The 20,335-nt window shown below is 36.3% G+C and overlaps 1 protein-coding gene across 14 annotated transcripts in view; it reads right to left on the bottom strand.

Annotated features, from left to right (window-relative positions):
- LOC102698794 (F-actin-monooxygenase mical2b-like) overlaps positions 1-20,335 on the bottom strand; it is a 79,972-nt gene that overhangs the window by 54,010 nt on the left and 5,627 nt on the right. For 11 of the 14 annotated variants that reach the window (XM_015338190.2, XM_015338181.2, XM_015338179.2 and 8 more), the window contains 4 exons: positions 13,199-13,560; positions 4,573-4,780; positions 3,409-3,525; positions 1,243-1,344 (listed from right to left, as the gene is read on the bottom strand). In XM_015338190.2, the coding sequence (XP_015193676.2) occupies positions 1,243-1,344; positions 3,409-3,525; positions 4,573-4,780; positions 13,199-13,462 (691 nt within the window). In that variant the 5' untranslated portion in view covers positions 13,463-13,560. The remainder of the gene's footprint in view (positions 1-1,242; positions 1,345-3,408; positions 3,526-4,572; positions 4,781-13,198; positions 13,561-20,335) is intronic. The other 3 variants (XM_015338182.2, XM_069181639.1, XM_015338178.2) reach the window with 1 other exon arrangement.

The raw sequence follows: 20,335 nt of genomic DNA, 5'->3' as shown, positions 1-20,335 counted from the left end.
GCATTTTCTAGCAGGGCTAGAAAAAAAGGTAAAACTGTTAAGTCTTTGATCTCTAATATGCACTAGTTATACTTATATTCATCCTTCACTATCAAAGTAGCCCAAAATTGGGGTGTTATGAGTGTTCATCTATAAAATGGAAAATACGGAAGCACAATATAGGTAAGAATGTCTAATAAATACAAACACTAGGCAAGGAAAACCCATATGGCTTCAGGCAGTAGCATATACACTCAGACAGGGGCATGACAAAATTACTTGGGTCGGCTGTAAAAACGTGTATAAAAAGGAAACCAGTCTTGGCTGGAAGTATGTGTTAGTGATAATGTTCTAACAGGTAGTGCCCTGTTTTAATAAACCGGCTACCTGAAATCCATATCCCACTATGTCCGTACAGATAAGTGTACCAGAAATAACGGAATGGACTGTATACCAAAGGGAAAGACCATAATAAATATAGTCCAGAGATGTTCCACTGGACTCATCTCTGCTCCCATTTTATAGAGGCATTTTCCTAACGCATCACTCTTTGAAAATCTGGAAATATTGCTTTTAAAATAACAGTTTGAGGTAGATTTAACTAACCTCAGACAAGTGGAAAAGAAGTTAAAATAAAGCCGGACAGAGAACTTTTTTTTGGCTTTTTTTAAATTATAGTCTAGCCAAACGTTTCATTATTTTTAGATGAGCGAAGCTCTCCTTTTTTGGAAGAAAGATTTTTTTATGGTAAGAGATTTCAGACATGAAACTCCCAGAAGCATGCATAAACTGTTGAACACGAGCCAGATGATTACATAGGTTCTGTGGTTTACTTTGTTTCTGTAGTTTGGCAGAACATGTATAAAGAGCAACCTAACATTAGTAGCAAAGGCAATGACATCATTGTACACAGCTCCTAAAAAATTGCATGTGAAAAGAGATTACAGAGGCTAGTATGAATTTATAGGTTCATAACTTTTTAATGTGTATTTGGAAACAATTTGGCATTTAAAAAAAATAATTAACACTAATGAGAAAACCAGGAACAGAAAACTAGAGAAACTAGTTATTTGCTGTTGTTAGAGTTAGTGCATTTAGATTTAGATTTAGTACAGCTGTCTTGCAATACTTTCCTGAGTAGCAACTGTCAGTTTTCAATTAATGCCCTGCTCTCCCTAAGCACGTGCTCAGTCTTTAACGCGTCTGAGTGAAAACAAGCCTTAATCTAGAGCTGTGGTTCATTATGGGCCACATGTTTCCAACCTTCCAGGGTGTTTCGGCGTCCGTCTGCCCCCACAATCACGTCAAAGTCAAAATCCGCCACAGGGTGATCGGCTGGTCGGATCTCTGCCCTCCATCCGGGGCCTGAGAGGCAGACGGAGGAACCACATGTTAACCTTGTCGAAAAACTCCCAGAAACCTTGGCAATTAATGTCTGAAACAGCTTTATCAGGACCAACAAAATGAACATATCTCCCTAGTACAGTACATGATCACAAAGTCACAAAGTAGTTCCTATTGGACTTTTTTTTAAAAACAATCATGACACTTCTCAGTACTTGACATGTCAGGAACAGTTATGTCTTCATATCTGGCATGTAATGAGTGTATGCCCAAAACTCACATGTGTCAGAAAAGCTGGTGTCACTTGTCAACACAATTGGAGAATCACTAGATTCTTCTAAAGGCTGAATCACTATTGTCAAACAAAGCAATTACCTTACTGAATGCAGCCCCAGTTTCTGTTCAGCTACAGTTTTCCATTACACTCCGGGGTAATAGTCTAAGTTTTTCTTCTTGATTAAAACTAAAAAGAGACTAAGCTGATAAATGAACTTTTCTAAAAAAGGCATTCTAATAAGGGTGTGCTGAACAGCTGAGTTTGCGGAGAATGGAAATGCAATGTTACTGAAAAGCAGTCTATGTTGAATGCATTGTCCCGAAGGGAAAGCACGCAGCATCAGTGGCATAAAGGAAAATGTATGTCACTTCATTTCGGAAACACTATTTTTATCTCCCATCTGACGCGCATGCTGGCCAGTTACACAGAGGAAGCCTAGAGAACTGCAGTCCAGAATCTAATAAACAAATCCAATTGGAAAAAAAGATCCTACAAAGAAGAAGTTTAACAGTAAAACTTCGCTCTATGCATCCTCAGTGCCAGATTATGTGTGTATATTGACACGTGCAGTTACATTCTTGGTGTCTGGGCCTTTGAGGAAATGCAGGGCTATGGAAAAAATCCCTCTGGATTAGTTTGTAAATAAAAGACTTATGAAGTTACCCCACCTTGTTCATCCCCAAATTAATTCTGATTTTAAAACAAAGCCACCCACTTCGGGGAAAGAAAATCTGTTACACAGCCAAGGAATGACATCAGTAATTCGGAACTAATAATTTGGAACTAAGCATGTAACAATTATTTCACAAATGGTAATTGATTTTCTTTACTGCGGAATTTCACCGAGCTTTTCACTTAAGTAGACTAGGCCATTCTTATTAGCGAGGCAATACTGTTTATCCTGGTTGTCCGGGATGTATTTATATGTGTGGAGGCTCATAGTTCTGCAGCTTGTAGCTTTGACTTGCTGGACTTAATGCTTCAGTGACATGAGGCAGTACACAAAATGAACAGCAGAGCCAACACCATTATTCTTTATACAGCCCCCTTGCACTGAATGGAATAAATAGAGCATAGAGGTGAAGAAAACATGATGAAAACACACAGAAAAAGAGTGCCCAGGCGGCCTTATTCTCCAGCAGAAAATCACTGATAAAGATGGTTGCGAACTTAACAACTATTGGAAATGCTCTTCTGAACTAAAAAAAACAACAGACAACAGAATGCATTAAACAGCATATGCAAACAGTAAGTGCAGAACTACTCGTTATGTGCTGTTCTCCCTTGAATGGCTAAAGACACCCCTGGAAACAGTCCAGGTAAAGACTGACCAGGTGTTTCTGAGACAGAGAGGTTAATTTAACTTCTGTTCCCATCTGTCGTCAGATAGCGCCTTAATGAAAAACTCTGGTTTTCTAATCTGTGCTAATAATAATTTTGGGCCACAGAGATGCTAAGCTGCGTTGATGAGCGTTGATCCTAGCCTGGATCTGATCCCACGTAAGAAAGACCTCAAAGACCTCAGACCAGGTGAGTGACCCACCTGCAGCTGCTTGCCTGCTTATTTCTGACTTCCCCCTCCACCCAAAGTGATATATCAGCTGTTCATGTTCTCTCTGTATCCTAAAAACGATGCTGCGGTTATATTTTAGTTTTTTCTATTTAGACTGTGAGCATTGAATTCATGAACTTCACCCAGATGAAAATCACTAAAAGAGAAAAGGCTAGTGTTGATGCAGTGTGAACTGTAAATACTTGACTGTCCACTTACAGTGTCACTAAAACAGCAGTTAAAAAGAGATGCTTACCTTCATTTTCCTGTTCTTCAGGAGGTTCCAAGAGCTTCACAAACTCCACATTCACATGGATCTCCACTGCCAGAAGCAAGGCTACTTTAAGCAGCATGAGCTGAAGCTGTCTAATACCTGTGCAATGACATTTCAGATACTAATGTTTAGCACTTACTGTATATATACATGGCATGATTATTGCTTATACATACAACATATGTGCAGTTGCAGACATTAACATTGATGCTCTGTACTTTGAGTAGATTCACTATAACATTTACATTTCAATGGATGTGATGAACAATTTTAATGAAATGCAGAAGATTTAAGACAAAATATGTTTTAACAATATTTCATATAATGAATCAGTCAACCTTTTTTTCTGATTCAAGGCTTCAATGGCAAAACAGAAAAGAATAACAAAACTAATACTTGTTTTATGTTTTCTAAGAGTACACATACAAGCACGTGGCCTTTAGACTTGACAGGTCTCAGGGAAATATTTCCAATAGAAGGACAGACAGATCTGCTTTGATTCTCGGCTTCTCCTACATGAAAAGCCTTACCCCGACATGTATTATTCACAGCTTTGATAGAAGAGATGATACCAATGAATAGTCAAAACAGACCTTTCACAGAAAATTCTGATTGCATATGGTCATAACTGTAATAACTATATGTAATTAAATTGATTTTGTGGCCAGCAACAGGTTTAACAGCAAATTTTCATGTGTTAAACAGTAGGTTTTACTATAAACATTTATTTTAGACTTTCACTGACATTTCTTCATAGAGCTTATCTATAACACCGTTAGGAGTTAAACCATCTGGCACATAACTCATTCTGCAGCTCTTTTCCAAGATTACTGACTTCATTGAACTGCGCTCAGTTTTAAAATACTGCCAAGCAATATATCTTTTTGTGAGTGCAATATTACATGAATATAGATATCAGAGTGAAATACCATTTTACCAACAAAAAATATATAACTGCATGTTGAGAATTGTATGTTTAACAATTTACAATTCTCACATTTAAGCAATGTCCGCTCTTCAGTGGAAGAGATTTTTCCCCCACAAAAACACATCTCTTCTTCAGTCTAAATGAAGGATCAGCTAGAGATAATAACAGTGTAAGAGCAAGGAAAAGAAAAAAGAAATTCCACCCGCTGTCCCACTTACTGATATGGTCTATGGCTCCCGCACAGAACTTCCCATAGAACTTCTTAGCACCCAGTCCTCGCAGGTCATGGATGGTGTAAGGCCAGAGGTGAAGCACATTGTTTCTAGAGAAGGTGTCTCTCTTCTCTATCACCACCACTTTAGCCCCGAGTAAGGCCAGCTCTATAGCTGTCCTTAGACCACAGGGTCCCCCTCCAATAATGAGACACTGCAGGAAGCAAAATGAGAAAACTTTGTGGTAAGCAATTGTTACAGCAGCCCCGAAACACCAGTTCATAAAATGGAAAAACAAATTAAAAATGGTCACCATGAATTTGACAATCTTTCTATATTAGGGCGGTGTAAAAAAAAATGCAGAACCTTCTGCAAGGAAAGCAAACAGTGTTACAATGAAATTCACATAAAATAATTGGGGTCAAAGCTGCTGAAATGAAAACAAAAAAATACATTTCTTTCAAAATACATATGCAATAAACAACCCTGAATCCATAATGTTAAAGATTTATTGTGCTATTTATCATTAAGTACTAATAATTTTGTGAATGACAGTGAACAATTCCATCGTGTCACATCTAATTTGTTAGGGACAGAATGGATAGTGCCACAACACGTCTGCTTTTCTTCATAAGTAACTTGTTCCTATTATTCTATCCACTGTAGCCTAAGGATCTAACCTAAAAAAACATGTTGGCAATATGTACATTTAGTTTTTATTAGTATATTCCAAAAAATAACTGATTAAACAAAGAAATACATTCTGTAATTGCACGACGTTACAGAATCATTTAAGCAAAGAAGAACAATATGTAGCATTCAGCGAATCTACGAGACAGATATGCAGAATTCTTCATCTCAAGATTACGATGTTAAAAGTCCTTAATTGTTACAAACTCTCTCTTTGTGCATAATGTTTCATGCTAAATGACAAAACATGTGATTACATCATAATCTTAACCAATAATTACAGCACTGCAAGATCAAGGCATTTTGACATCTATGTCACTAAAATATGCTTTGATTCACTTTCTCAGTTTACAGGTCAGTCTGAAAATGTATTAGCTGGGTATGACCTCATCCTGAAGGATGCTGACTGAGAGGTTGGTGGTGTTATTAACAAGGTTTTCAAAAGCATTATCTCATCAGCTAAGTACGCTTGAGTCACTTTGTAACAGTACTGTTCAGATGGTGAATAGCTGTTTGAGATCTATTATACTGCTGTTCAAGTCATTGTTATAAAGGTTACACAGTATAAGGGTCTAAAGGTTTAAGCATTGAATGCATAAAAAGTATGATTCACATTCTATTAGGAAACAACTTGTGATGTGCTGAAAAGGTAAGGTGCTTAAATATTACCACACATTATTCTAGGAGTTAAATGTATTGTTTTTACAATCTGGCAGTATTTAAGTAGTTTGGTCAAATTCTAATCAACGTGACAAGACAAAATTTAAAGGGATAATGAACTAAACATTTTAATGTTTGGCATTAACTTTGCTGGTTGAGGAAATGACAGCCTCAATCTTATAGCACAACCTTGACTTTGCCCCCCAAAAAGGAAGCCTTTCTTGATTGACAGAGCTATGGGTGCATGACTTTAAGTTTGATTGACTTGGTTGGGAAATGCAAGGATTCAGGGAAACACTGATTGAAGAATGTGTGCCATTGTGTGGAGTGAATGAGAAACACTGACGGGGATTAAACAAGTCAGCAAACAAATGTCAGCAAATAAAATTAAGATCACTTATTTTTGGAATTCTGCGATGGGCTGTAGAAGATGTGCCAACCAGGAAAGAGTATCCTGAGGTTATCTGCACCGAGATGGAAGCAGAGTAAGAAATCGTAGCGACTGAGAACTTGCTGATGTTTGTTTGTGAGCTGGAGGACTGCCAGACCGAGGAAAGGGTGGAGAGTAATAAGAATAAAGAGAATGTAATTGAGCTTGGTGGACTGAATATCAATGCTGTGACATGCTCAGTTTGCAGTGACTGAATGAATAAGGACAGATTCCAGGCAGAACCCCCAAACAAGAAGAAATAGCAGCTAAAGCAATGTTCTTAAAGTAATGGTGCCAAGGAAAATGTGTCTGTGAGTAGAAACTTGTGGGGGGGCTAGGGGGGAATCGAGGGCTAACATGGCACCAGTTGGACACCAGTGGAGGGGGGTAAGAGGGTAGGTGGTCTGTCACCATATCTTACGGGCTTGACTGGCTTGGGCTCAGTTTCTGGGGTGATTAAGGATCCCAAGCCCAGTGAAGACTGATGCAATGTGCTCACACACTTTGGCAAACTGAGGGTTTTTGCAAGTTTTTTTGTTCTTTAAAGATCCAAATTCAGTTTTTAAGGACTTCAACACCTTTTGCAACACCCAATGCTCTCCTGAATGCACTGTTTTCTGTTTAGCTCAAGTAGTCAGAACTGGGCAACTGTGAAATTAATTATTTTAAAGACGTAATGCGCAATAATTCCACAAAAAGCACAGGCCTCTAATTCGATATGATTGTTTATGTAAAACAGAGACTTCCTGATATTAACATCACTTATTAAATTTAGAATGAAGCACACAACTTGTTAATTTATTGTGTACAACATGTATATAACCATTTAAGGACAATCAAGAAGAAAATGTCTTGCTTTTTAAATCTGTTAAGTTTTTTTTTTATTTGGCACAGACTTAACATTAAAAGCTTAACATATTTCAGATAATTATTGATGACTATCTGCGTACCTTTTATAAACATACACATCACGCAAAGAAATACAGTATATATAAACTACTCCCTATTTGTTATAGAAAGACGATAACATTTTTCCCCTCCTTGTTTGTTCCATGATGACTTTCTTCTTCAAGGGGTCAACCAACTGGAGTTAAGAACTGGAGCAACCAGTGACTGCACTGGGTCACACTTCCTGTCACAATGTGTGTCAGAAGATAATGAAAGGGTACTCATGGGTGCTGGGGATCTTGCAGACCATTTTGAAAATATCCTTGATACATCATATTTTCTGAACTAGAACAAAAGTGCCTCAAAAACAGTTTCCCAGGCTACAGCCAAGGCTCTTCTCATGATGTTTGTTTAGACTTACGGAAGCCCTCTGTCACTAAGGTATAGTACGTGTGAGTAAGAGCATTTCAGACTGTTTCTTCATTGCTGTTTACAGAGCTGCCTCCAGTGGGTAGAGAAGGCAGACCTTAAAAGGCTTGGTACAGTTGTGCTGGCAATAAAGTAAAGTAATGCTTTAGTCAGTCTCTTTTTTTTTTTTTAATTTGAGGACAGGTCAGCCAAGGACAGCAAAACAACAAATCGTCGTGCAAAACTGAACCACATTCGACTGCATCAGTTCCTCAGGTACTTCTCCTGGCTATGGCTGCGTTTTGTCAGGTCTCGCTCAAGCCCTTTCAATCACTCCGCTGTGTCCTGCATTTCTTTTTGTAGCCAGTCCTTATTCCAAAAACAATCAACAGCGTTTTCCGTGAGGTTATGAAAACATTCCTCCTCCTTATCTGGCGAGGTGTGAAATCGGAGCACAGGAAAACATTTAACATTTGCTTCTATTTTAAAGCAATGAATGTAGGCAAAAAACTGCTGAACATACTATGTTTTATAATGTTTTATAATTCTAGACAGATCTAGATTACTATTGAACTTACATTAATTACAAGCAATCACTGACACTGTATTAATAAAATTAACAAGCTGATAAACTCTTAAAAGTTGCACTTAACTTTACAGGATAGGATGAATTAATTTAAAAGTGTTTGTAGCTTCTTTCTTTATAGTCTACTATCATAAGAGCATTGATTCCTTACATATCAGGAAATATTTACTTCAGCACTTATCTGGGAGGGTTTTTTTATCTTTAATAAAACAGACAATTATCAACCTCATCATTTCTAAGTGTTGGTGATGGGTATAGTTATGACATTTTCAGATTATTATTTTATGTTTTTGTTCTTATGTAGCTGTTCAAAATAAAAAAAGACTAAATAAGCAATCTACAGTATAACTAGCAGTAAAGCTGTAGTACATTTTTGCCTTTTGTTCATTCTTTCTTCATAAAAGCCTCAGTACAGGACATGTGCGCGATCTGTGGATGATGCAGGTTTAGTCACATAATGAGTAAGATCACTTCCACTTCCTTCCTATGGGTAGGATAGCTGCCAGCCTGGCTGCTCAGGAAACAGGCCCACTACCTCCATCAATCACGACACCAGAACTGTCAAAGTCCTTCAGCTACGATCATTTCACAGCCACTGCAAGAAGGGTCACAGCTACAGGCCTTCGGATACACCAGCCTCTTTATGTACACAGTAGGACAATGTCCTGGCAAATAACAGTGGACTATTTAAATCATTCCACTTTAAAATTGCTAAAGCTTTAATGGATGGAATGGAATTAAAAGCAAATACGAAGATTACTTGAATGTGAAGGATTCACATTTTGATTCTTCACAACAAAGAGGCATCATTGAGTAGGTTAAGGCATTGCAATATCTTTAGCAGTTATTTTTGTTTTGAATTTGGTGGTGGTGGGGGAGTCTGTGATAATTATTTAAATGTGCACATCAAAACAATTTCTTTTTGCACTCTTTGAATGTTCCACATAATTAAATCGATGGAAAACATAGCTTTTGATCCATTTTAATGTATGCAACTACATTCTTAATTAATTTCTAAAAAGAACTCCAAGGGACACTTCTTGTTATGAAGAGCAGTGAGGTGGACAAGGACGCATCGGTACTCTATTAAGCAAAAGAGCTCCTAGAGCACACTAGAGCACTCTACTAGAGCACAAAATTCATTAAAAAAGAAAGGCTGAACTGCAAGTGAAAAGAAAAGAAGGGAAAGAGTTCTTTGACACTAGTTCTAAGACTTTATACTAGGCAGGATGTACTGAATTTCTGCCACGTCTTCTTTTCCTATAGACAAATACTGAGGCTAATTAGAACACAGAGTTAAAGTCTGCCTCTGTTGGTCAATATAATTATCCTGAAAACATATAGGTCTGCTTGTCAATATACATTACTTCGGTCAGCAACTGCCAATTATAAAAGTGAATGATAACATGCTATTCCCAGACTTAAATGTAGGACTTCTAGGATTCCGTGTGTATTCATAAATACACAGCGATAAAAGTAATGGAGAGCAAAGATCCTTAACGCAAACTTATGCTAATGATTTCAGAAAATGCCATGCTGAAATATGTGGAAAATAAAATAATTTTCAAAAGATTATATTTTCTTACACAGGAATGCTACATTAAAAATAAAAAAATATAACAATATGAGATAATGACAGAGAAACTTATTCAGTTTGCAAGTACATACCATAAATTGCAGAATATATAATAGAAATTAAATCTCCATGAATTTTAGAACATTGAGTCTTAGCTCACAAGATTGCAGCTTCTTTGATGTGCTTTTATTACCAGAAACTAAAAACATTTTAATTATTAATACTTTACAACAGACATTTACTTATATATTTCTGAGCTACTCAGATGTGGTATGCAGGGTCAAGCATACATCCAGAGAGAGGAAATTAAATTATGGCGTTACGCCAATAGTCTGAGCCTGTACATTTTTTAGAAGCCATAGTCTATTTTTAATGTAAACATATAACTCGCAAAAAACATAAAACATCCTTTCACATCAGTAAACCTATGGTACAATTAAACCATATGCTAGTTTGGCCCCTTGTAGAATAACTAATTTTCTTAAAATGTACTCAAAATTATTATCTCCCTTTTCTTTATACTGTATATCCTTCTCCTATATGATCTGTCTGTAAGTGGCTAGTACAAAACACCAGGTAAATATCAAAGAGCTTGGAAGACAACTTTTAAAACATCTGTCCTTTGCTCCAACAAGCAAAGCAGAATCTTTAGTCACAGATCCAAGTTCAATTCTGAGTCAGCACCAAGTCCAAATACTTTCTCCTGGACTGGCAGCGTATGTCAGCACCACACTAAACATGTATATCCATTTAACTGCATCTCTGTCCATCTAAATCCACCCTTTTCCTCATTCGAGATCCTGAGGTCATTTAAACAGAATGTAAACTAAGTCTGAAGATTTTTACATAAATGGTAAAATAATTTAAAAGAGCAATCATACCATTTTTTTTACAAAAACTTGGCCACTTGCCAGCCTTTTCTGTGCTTTCAGTTTCTGTTAGATCAATAGGTCAACATGGAAAGATTCGAATCCAGCCAGGGATGTTCAACAAGTATATATGGTATTGTATACCATTTATTAAGGAAATAGTTCAACTAAAATAACTGACAGGAACCATTAGTGAATTACTTGTGAATAACAAAGTAATTGTAATGAAGTAATATTTATTCTAGATCATTATTAACAATTTGCAGCATGGCATCACACCATTCTAAATAAAGCAAAATCTGTACTTTTTATTAACCTAGCATAACATTTTATTGAATAATTAAAATGAACACTCAATCACAAATATAAATTCATAATATATTTGTGAATTCTATGAAATGACAAAAACCTTTTAGATGGAACCTAATATTTATTACAATTACTGTAATTGTGTTTGCATAAAAAATACATTTAATTCCTTATTTTGCTATCTTTTAAAAACATGTTAAGACTTACGGAATGTTAAAAACGTTTACTGACAAGTCTGACAGAAAAGGCATTACAACAACAAATAAAAACACAAGAATTGCATCAAATTAAATAGGCACTAAGAATTCTGACCCATTTATTAGATAGATAGATAATACTTTACTTATCCCGTAGAGAATTTGATGATTATGTATATTATGTGTTATGAACATATTTTAACATACTCTAAAATATGAAGCACCAACAGAAAGAAAATTAGACATAAAAAAATCAAAATAAGAAGTCTTTCAATAACTAAAGTAATTATTGTTTGCATGATTCACATGAAAAACGTTGAACAGATATTTTTATAATGCACAACAATAAATATACTTAGACCAGTAAAGACTGCCTTGTATTTCTCTTTTTAGAGTGATTTTTATTACCGTTTTAATGATACATTTAGATCTGAGCTTTAGCAACATTTCTTTGTGAAAGGAAAAAGCATGATCACAAGGATCATGTTACATTGATGTCATAAGAGTAAGAGCTCTTATGACGAACATTATGAAGGCTTGGCTACCTCTTGCTTTGCAAATGTAATCTTCTGCCTATAACTCTATATCTTCTTGAGATTGCAAAATTACCTGTGACTAATGGTATCAGCAAAATGACTCCAGCTGCATGAAGGCAACCTTCCTCTTGAACATTTGTCTGAACTATAAATGTGATTCATCAGTATGTCACTGAAAGAGCATCTTGATTATTCTGGCAAACCAGCAATAACTAGGGTAGAAAATAGGAATATGACCCAGGAGCTCTTCTGTTACCTTCAGCCTGCAATTTCAGCAAAACATCACAAGTGCTGCATCCTTTATACCACACACCGCGCAACGTGTCTCTTAAGACACCCTTGGCAGGACTGCCATTAATTCCTATCCAGCCTTTGACCATTTAATCCATAACCTCTTTAACGCTAGAATTTTTTTTTACGTAGGAAACTGCAAACCAAGTGGGAGTCCTTAAGAGTGATGGCATCCTTATTCAAACAAAATCTGCAAAAGATGACCTTATGGGGAAAAAAAAAAGTTGTCGAGCTGAATTTACCTACTGTTTTTAAATACCCAAACTCAGCAGGCAAGGTATAGATTTTCCAGTCAGCTATTTGAATGCATGAGCAAGTCATTTACCTGAATTTACATTCAAAGACAAACACTGCCAATGAGATCGACGCACGAGGGCTGTGAATTCGACAACGACAAAACCCTGTGGAGTCAAACACTTTAAACTTCAAGTCCTGCTAGAGGTTAAAGCATCTTATGACTCGAGTGGAATAATATTAATCCAATATTTAGAGGCCAATCATTAACTAACAAAGGAAACGTTAACTTTAAAATAAATTAAGCCACAAAATTAAGACTTGACAAAATGAGTACAACATTAGTCCCCTGGAACCTTTTCCAGCCACATGCCTTTATGCCATTGGAACAAATTGCTGCTGCCAATATTACTAATACTAATATTATAATACAATAATTACTAATACTTCATCCCAAAGGAACCCATCTTGTGTTTATCTCATATAAGAGGGGACACACTTCATCCACGTCTGGGTGAAGCATGGTTGCCATTATGCAGCATTAGCTATATAACTTGGAAGATCCAAATGAATGCTCCATGCATAGGATGGCACCCTCTACAAAGCAATGTCTGTGGTTACCATACTGGAGAATTGGTTTGAAGGGCAGAGTACCATCTGCTGGTCCAACTCCATTTAGATCAGAATCCATGGGTTTAAACCAAAAAAGAGGTCCTCCATCCCAAAATTAAACAGACCAACCAAGTCTAGCTTTGGAGATTTGACACAGTCAGGCTACAGAGTGGTGTTGCTATGCTGGTATTGACACACCCCCATCACAGTTACTGTGACTATGATCCTTCCTGTACTGCAAGTCACAATGCCCACAAGCGAAGAGGCATTTTGAAAAACAAAAAGCCTAAGAGAAAGAATTTTATTATCGTGAGTTAAATATTCAAGAAGATAATAGATTACTTACCTTTGTACCTGTACAGGCATTTCCTTTTTTGTATTCTTTATGACTTGCTCTCTTGTCAAGTTTATTCCACAGGGCTTTGGCCTTCCAGGTGGTAACTTTCGACTTGAGTTTCGCATAGAAGCTTTTAAAGTCCAGAGGATCAAGTTCAAGTTGGCGGCAGAGGATGTTAAAGGCCTGGATGGTGCCTTTGCCTGTGGAGGCCTGGACAAAGTTCTCAAACAGCTGGCCAGCCTGGGTGTTCTTCTCATCATCGTTTTCACCCATGTTTTCCCCAGATCACTCGGCAACAAAGGTTCGCCCTCTCTCCAGCTGTTCAGCAGCTACATGGACTGCTGGACGTCTTCAAGCATTTTCTCCCTAAACTGGTTAAAAGAAAGCTCACTGAGTCTGATGTCATCACTGCGAGAATATTATCATGAAATTCTTAACAGATGGCTAATAAAGCTAAACATAAAAAAACTGGGATGAAATGATTATACTGATTGTTTTGTATAGAGAGTAGTTCAGATGACTTCTTCATATTAATCCCCATCAGAGACGGCAAGCCCATAATCACTTCAAGTCAATTGGTCTGTCAAGTTTTCATCATGAATAAGATTAAATACTACTCTGTAGTAGTCATTATCCTTAATCAAAAACTAATGCTGATGACTTCAACGTTGGAAAAATGTCTTGTACCTTGAAGAAATGATTAAAATCCTAATGCTCAGTACTTATTCTTTAATCAAAACGCTTAGAGATGCAATAGCTGAGAGGAGGTTACTGGATTTCAATGTTCTGTACATGACTGCGCATTTTCAAACTCATTGGCATGCTTTTTAGCAAGGCCTCAAAATAGACTCCTAGCTACATATGTTTCAAGAGTGAATCACATTCTTTGGATTTGAAGACATGCACTGCATAACAGGGAAATGATACTGTGGAGAGCACAGCCATGTGCATAAACAGCAGACAAAACCTTTCAGAAATGTAAAAAATACCACGTTCAAAGTTAAATTCAAGAGCAACATCTTTATTCTTATTCCCACACCTGAACCCTCTACCCCGATCATTCATTTGTTAAATGCAAACATTTTCAAAAACACTTTATTAAGTATTAAGTTAAAAGGCCACCATTAACACATAAAGCCACATTAATTTTTTTGTATCCATTCTTTATCAGAAATAAATGTATAATTTTATATTAAATATTATTTTTATAGTAATATATTTTAATAATAATAATAATCTACTAGCACAAATCTCTAGTGGTGGATTTTACACATTCTCTGTAATGTAATGTATAATAAAATACTGTTTCATTCTGAAGAACACACAGTGAGTCACTCTTCACTTTCAAGGCAAACAAACATTCAGCATATAAACCAAGCTGTTGTTAAAAAGGATATCTCTTAATCTTTCTCTGCAATAGGATGGTTTAAATTAAAAGCTTACTTGATGTCTGTTTTATAAAGAAAGAACCCCTTGGACTGGCTCCATGTCTGTAATTGTTTCATTGTCCTGTCCCTGACAGAGACAAACCTAGAGCGCAATCATTTCTGACTGATGCCTCAAAGTGCTGCCTGTTTTGTGCTTCAGAACTAATTACCTGCATTCACCTGACTGAGCAACAATGCAAACTGTCTTATTTGGGCAAGAAAAGCAGAAACAAAATAAAATGTTTGTCTTGTGGATTTGACTGCAGAGCTTAATCCTCAAAATTCATTCCAAAAATGCATTTCTCTAGAACCATGCTAGTTTCCACAATCTAATGAGAACATTCCGCTACCCCTGGAAATATTAATTAAAATCCATGTTTATATTAATATCATACATTAAAACACAACCCTTCGCACAATCCTTAAACAAGCTATTTTTATCTCTACGCTAAATTAACTAAACTTGTACCTAGTCTAGAAGACCATATATTTTTGTCAAATGTAATATATTTATAATACCAATTTATTCTTCTGAAATCACCACTATTTGGATGAAGATTAACAAGATACAGAATGCCTGAAGGTATTAAAGTCGACTTCTCTGTGCTCAGTCTTTCCACTAAAACCCATATGAGCATTCTAAATTGGGAATATTGTTTCCATGAGATCTGAAACAGGAGCTCTTGGATATTCGAATCATTCATTATGGATGTACAGATGCATGCAATATGAACAAGTGTGAAAGCTGGACTGGCTTGCTTAACTTGCTTTCCTAGATGTACATAAACAGAACTCACATTTATAGGCCTTTAGAGATATCAGTTCACTCATCTCTAATTGAGCTTGGCAGTGTTTCGTATCTTCTCATCTTCCATCAAACAGCAACCACTGACAGATTGATACCAGAAATTTATGTGAAAAGATCTCTGGACAAGGGACTGACAGTGAGCAGTTTATGTTGAAAGGAAAACAAAAAAGCAACAGCATAAATGAGTTAGGTGACTAGTGATGTAAAACGTATTTAACATGGAAGCAGGAAAAAAACAAATGTAATTTTGTCAAAAAATAAATACACTTAGGACACTGAAAAAAATAACTTTGGTTTTCACTGCTATATATAAACACAACATTTGAGCACTGGGAATTTCAAGATTTTTACAGGAAGAGCCTGACAGCATATCTAAGAAACAATCAGCACTATTAGTAGAAACCAAACCCATCATGTTGGAATGCTGTAAGATTATGTTTTTAGCTCAGAAACAAGTGTTATTAGGGGAAAAGAATAAAACAGTCTTCTTTTTCTTTGCAACCTCACCACCTGAAGAGAAATAGATACTAAACCACCGACAGCTCCTTGTCGAGAGATGGATCTGTGTTCAGCTCACTTTTCATGTTTTGTTGTGATTGCAGAAGTATCACTTTAGGGAACTCAAAACACATTAAACCAACAGCTACTATAAACCCAGAAATGAGTCAACAGTAGAAGTGCATAATGTCAAAGTAGTATTACACTACATATATAGGATTTTTGAACAAGTGCAAAAAACTGCAATTGGTTTTATTTCACTCAGATATTCCCAACAATACCTCAGACCTTTCTGTATGCTGAAAAGGGCAGAAAAATCATAAAAAGACCTATGGACAATGCAGCCGCTTGAGGAAACAGAATCAACTGAATAACGGTGCAGAAAAATAATCAGACCACAGATGAATATTGCAAGAGGAGAAAGATTAATTTCAATAATTAATTAATTTAAATATTAATCAGCGCTTCTTGAGCTCCTGAGCATATCCTTTGTTTGCTCACTGAACTAAATAGGTGTGGCATCACAAAGCGACAGGCTACCACAATCTCTAAGTTCCTTTATCGGCCCCACCTCTTTTTGTAAAGTGCTGACTGTAATAACGGACTGGTCGGTTATTCCACATTACTTGTTGTATGCACATAGCTTAGGCTTTTTTTTGTATACTATTGAAAAGAGTTTTACCTTTAAAATCAATTTAAACATTGCAGATTCTCCCCTCATCCAATCTCTTGAAATGAGAAATTAATTTTAGCTCTAATTGTATTAACAAATTTAACTCTGTTGTACAAAACCTAAATAAAAATAGAATAAAAAGTAAACTTGTTATACTTACAGAATACAAATATACTTTAAAGTAGCAGATAAATACAGATTGCTAACTCCCTTGAAAGTATTTTGGACTTACTTTGTGGTCAGGGAGGGAATTCAAAGCAGTTCCTACGTTGTAGTAGGATTTTGGAAAAAATATCCCGCAGAAGAATCTAAAAGATGTGAAATATGCACCTGCTGGGGCTAATTCAACAGAAGGTTGAGAGAAATAAGAAAAGTAAACAAGTCTTTCATAAGAGACTCAAATTAGAATGTAACTGTTTCGAAATATGTTGAGAGGTATTAAAAATGTAATGTAACACATGAGTATTGGAACAAACAGCATTTTCTTTTGTAATCCCTCTCGGTATATAAATTCCGTTTTTACTGTAAGGAGATTAACTGAGTCTCTACGAATAATCCTCCTGCCTATGACAATTTTGTGTTTTAGGATGAAACATTCAGAGGCATGGTCCTTCTCTCAAATCATGCACTACCTTGGAGCAGAGCTTAATCAAGTTAAGGTCTTAGTAATAAAAAACACAAAGATATCTTATATACATCTTAAGTATGACTTAAAATCTTATAAAACTGAAAATCTGTCATTTAAATGGTATGCAAGTGTAAAAAACTCAGGATATGACTGATATTATAATCTGTATCATAATTAGATCAATGCACTTATTTTGTGAAGGCTGCACAGATTTCCTCCAGTGCAAATCCCACTTGTCACACCCAGGCTTCTTAGTACCTGTATTTTCTTGTGCATTTCTTTCTTTTGGTCTCTTAGACCTAGTGCATTTCTTTTTGGCATTGCAAAGACTGAATTCAGGTGAAGCTCCGGCGTAGATAAAGAAAAAAAAAGTGTATGCAGACAGGTTCCATAAACAATACAGGCGTGACAAAAGGAAGCTGGTGTCAACCGATGCAAGCAGAACAATGCGAGATCTGGGAATTTTATGTAACTCTGGTAATTACAGCGGAGTGTGAATAAAACCAGGAAGGAACTCCAGGCACTCTGATAATGGAACATAGAAGTTCAGAACGGGATGCTAGTTCATTCTAACAATGTTTGAGTTATCCAGAGAACTAAAATATTTCCATGTTGTAAAACGTATGAGCAGTGTCCTGCACAGAAAACTCTAAGTAACATCATTTGCTTAAGGACTGAAGCCAAAAGCAAGGAAAGCTGTTTTTTAGCCATCACTCCTGTAGCACATTTGTTTTAGAGATAAGAAATAAAAAATTCACCCATCCCTACAAGTAAGTAAGATGTGGCATCTACCCAGCTGGGCCTTTGTTATATTTGTTTTTCCTCGCACTGCATCTGTTGATCAAATACTTCTAAACACAGGTTGTTTAGTGCCAGGACTCTAGGTATATATTTAAGACGCTCCACATTCAGCACTGCTACACACTTAAAAAGACAAAAATGCCAAGAACATTGAGCCTTTCAAACACAAATAAACTCCTTTGATCAAATTACAGACTGCATTTCAGTTAAAATATATTCAATCCGTTTCTGAATTTACACTATTCCGGAAGTAAAAGAAAAAAGATCCTACTGAAAATCATAAGAAATACAGTAGATGATGGCATTATGTGTTTGTTGGAAAATAAACAAACTACAGCACAGTAAAAATACTATTCCCCTCAGAAAAATAAAACATATTATTTTCTAAATCTACGCATAATATTAAATATTGTTAGTGCACGATTAAAAATGGATGAGTAAAACACCAGCAAGGTTTAATAAGCAATTTCAATTTGTGTTACCCAGGCTTTTGTACCCTCTTTGCAACAACTTACAGTATTTTAACCCTGTGATTTTTAAAGATGATCAATTCAAATTCATAGAAATTCACATTTCTGGTGCTTGCTGTTTAGAAACTTCTTCTTGGCTTCCCTAACATTAAGAAGGCAGGATATTAACATTCGATTGAGTATATCTAATACGCAGTACACTTAAGTTTGAAAAAACAGAAGTTCCTTTCTCCTTCTCAAATAACCCAGTTTAAGGAAGTAAAAACGATTACATTTTTTTGTTAAACAGGACAGGAACCGTACTGGCTATACCTGTTTGCGACTCAAATCTATTTGGGTGCACTGTGAAAATAATTATGGTCTATGCTTGATGCAGTTCCATGTCATTCTGCTTTACGAGTAGGCAGAAATGCCAGGGCCAAGAGAGTATTACAGAGAAGACGGGAGTACCTCAGAATAGCGAGAGGGTTTCGGGTTCCAGTGCAATAAATACATAACCTTGCAGTAGCTTTCAAACCAATACTATTTAGAGCTGTGTTACTTCAGTGTGAACCTAAAAGTTATTGATCCCCATGTGTTTATAGAAGGTACAATAAACTTTGACAATGGGTTTGTTAAGAACCATGCTTTAAAATGGTAAATTCTTGAAGAAGCTAATGCATTGCACAAGTTACACTTATACAGTATATAATTACACTTATATATAAATTATGTGGTACACCACTGTGGTAGCAGAGTAAAGAACAGTAAAGCACAGTGATGCATTGTTGTAAACACATGGCAAAGCATGGATAGAGAGAGAAAACATGATATACAGTATATACTGTACCACAGAACACTAAGACCAAGCAATTAACCACTAATATTTAAGGGTCAATATTCTTACCCTTAAAAAGGTTTACTAGAGAAAAAGTTGATTCAGAAAAGGTTATCTGCTCATCTAAGAGAGAGACCATTTTAAATTTCTTCCATAAAGAAGCGAAAAGGTTAATCACAGACAATCAAGACATGTACAGTACCATACAAAATACATTTATTATTAAACTGGCACACTCCTCCTCTAGAAGTAAACCGCCTGCTATTTGAGCAATTTTGTCAAAGTATGTATTTCTTCTCCAAGTCTAAAGCATGCAGAATGATCTGTCAAAGACATTAACAGAGCCCCCCTGACTACAAACTGTATTGCGTTCCTGGATTAACATTAAGCAATATTAACACTTTTTCATTTTCCCTTTATCTTCTTTAAATACAACATATGAAAGCTGGAGTGGACTAATGACTTTAGACAAACTACTTCAGCAGTTTGAATGCCTTGCCCAGTCCTGCTGTGAGGTCTACAGTTTCACTTTAAAAGATATTGCTGATCAGAGCACTTGAAAGGAGCTTCTCATCTTCTAGACAAGCGCTGCTGACTGGAATCACTCAACGGGAGGGTGGCATGGCCTTCTGAGTACAGCTGATTAGGAATCCAGGAGGTTATTTTCTCTATGACCTCTTTTCCCCTTCCTGTTCCATTACTAGCACCTGAATATTCTGCGCACACCAGCAGTGCTGGCCTGGGAGGAGATACATCAGAACAGGAAGGAAACGCTAACACCTCTCTGCCAAGGTAAAAGCGACAACCTCGCAGAACAGGCTGCTTCAGAACGTTTCTCTGTGGGATTTCTGTGTCTTGCTAAATATTGCATTGATCTCGTTTTGTCAGTAAAGTTCACTGGGAAAAGGAGGCTGCCCATTCAGCAGATTCTTATCACCTATCATTACATAGGGTTTCAGTTCAATGAACAATGAACTTTTAAAAAACATAGACCTCAAAATATACGGATTCAGAAAAACAATTT

This window comes from Lepisosteus oculatus, chromosome 21 (assembly GCF_040954835.1).
Source record: "Lepisosteus oculatus isolate fLepOcu1 chromosome 21, fLepOcu1.hap2, whole genome shotgun sequence".
In the NCBI taxonomy this organism is placed as follows: domain Eukaryota; kingdom Metazoa; phylum Chordata; class Actinopteri; order Semionotiformes; family Lepisosteidae; genus Lepisosteus; species Lepisosteus oculatus.
The sequence above is the reverse complement of the archived record's forward strand: the minus strand, read 5'-3'. Positions and strand labels throughout refer to the sequence as shown.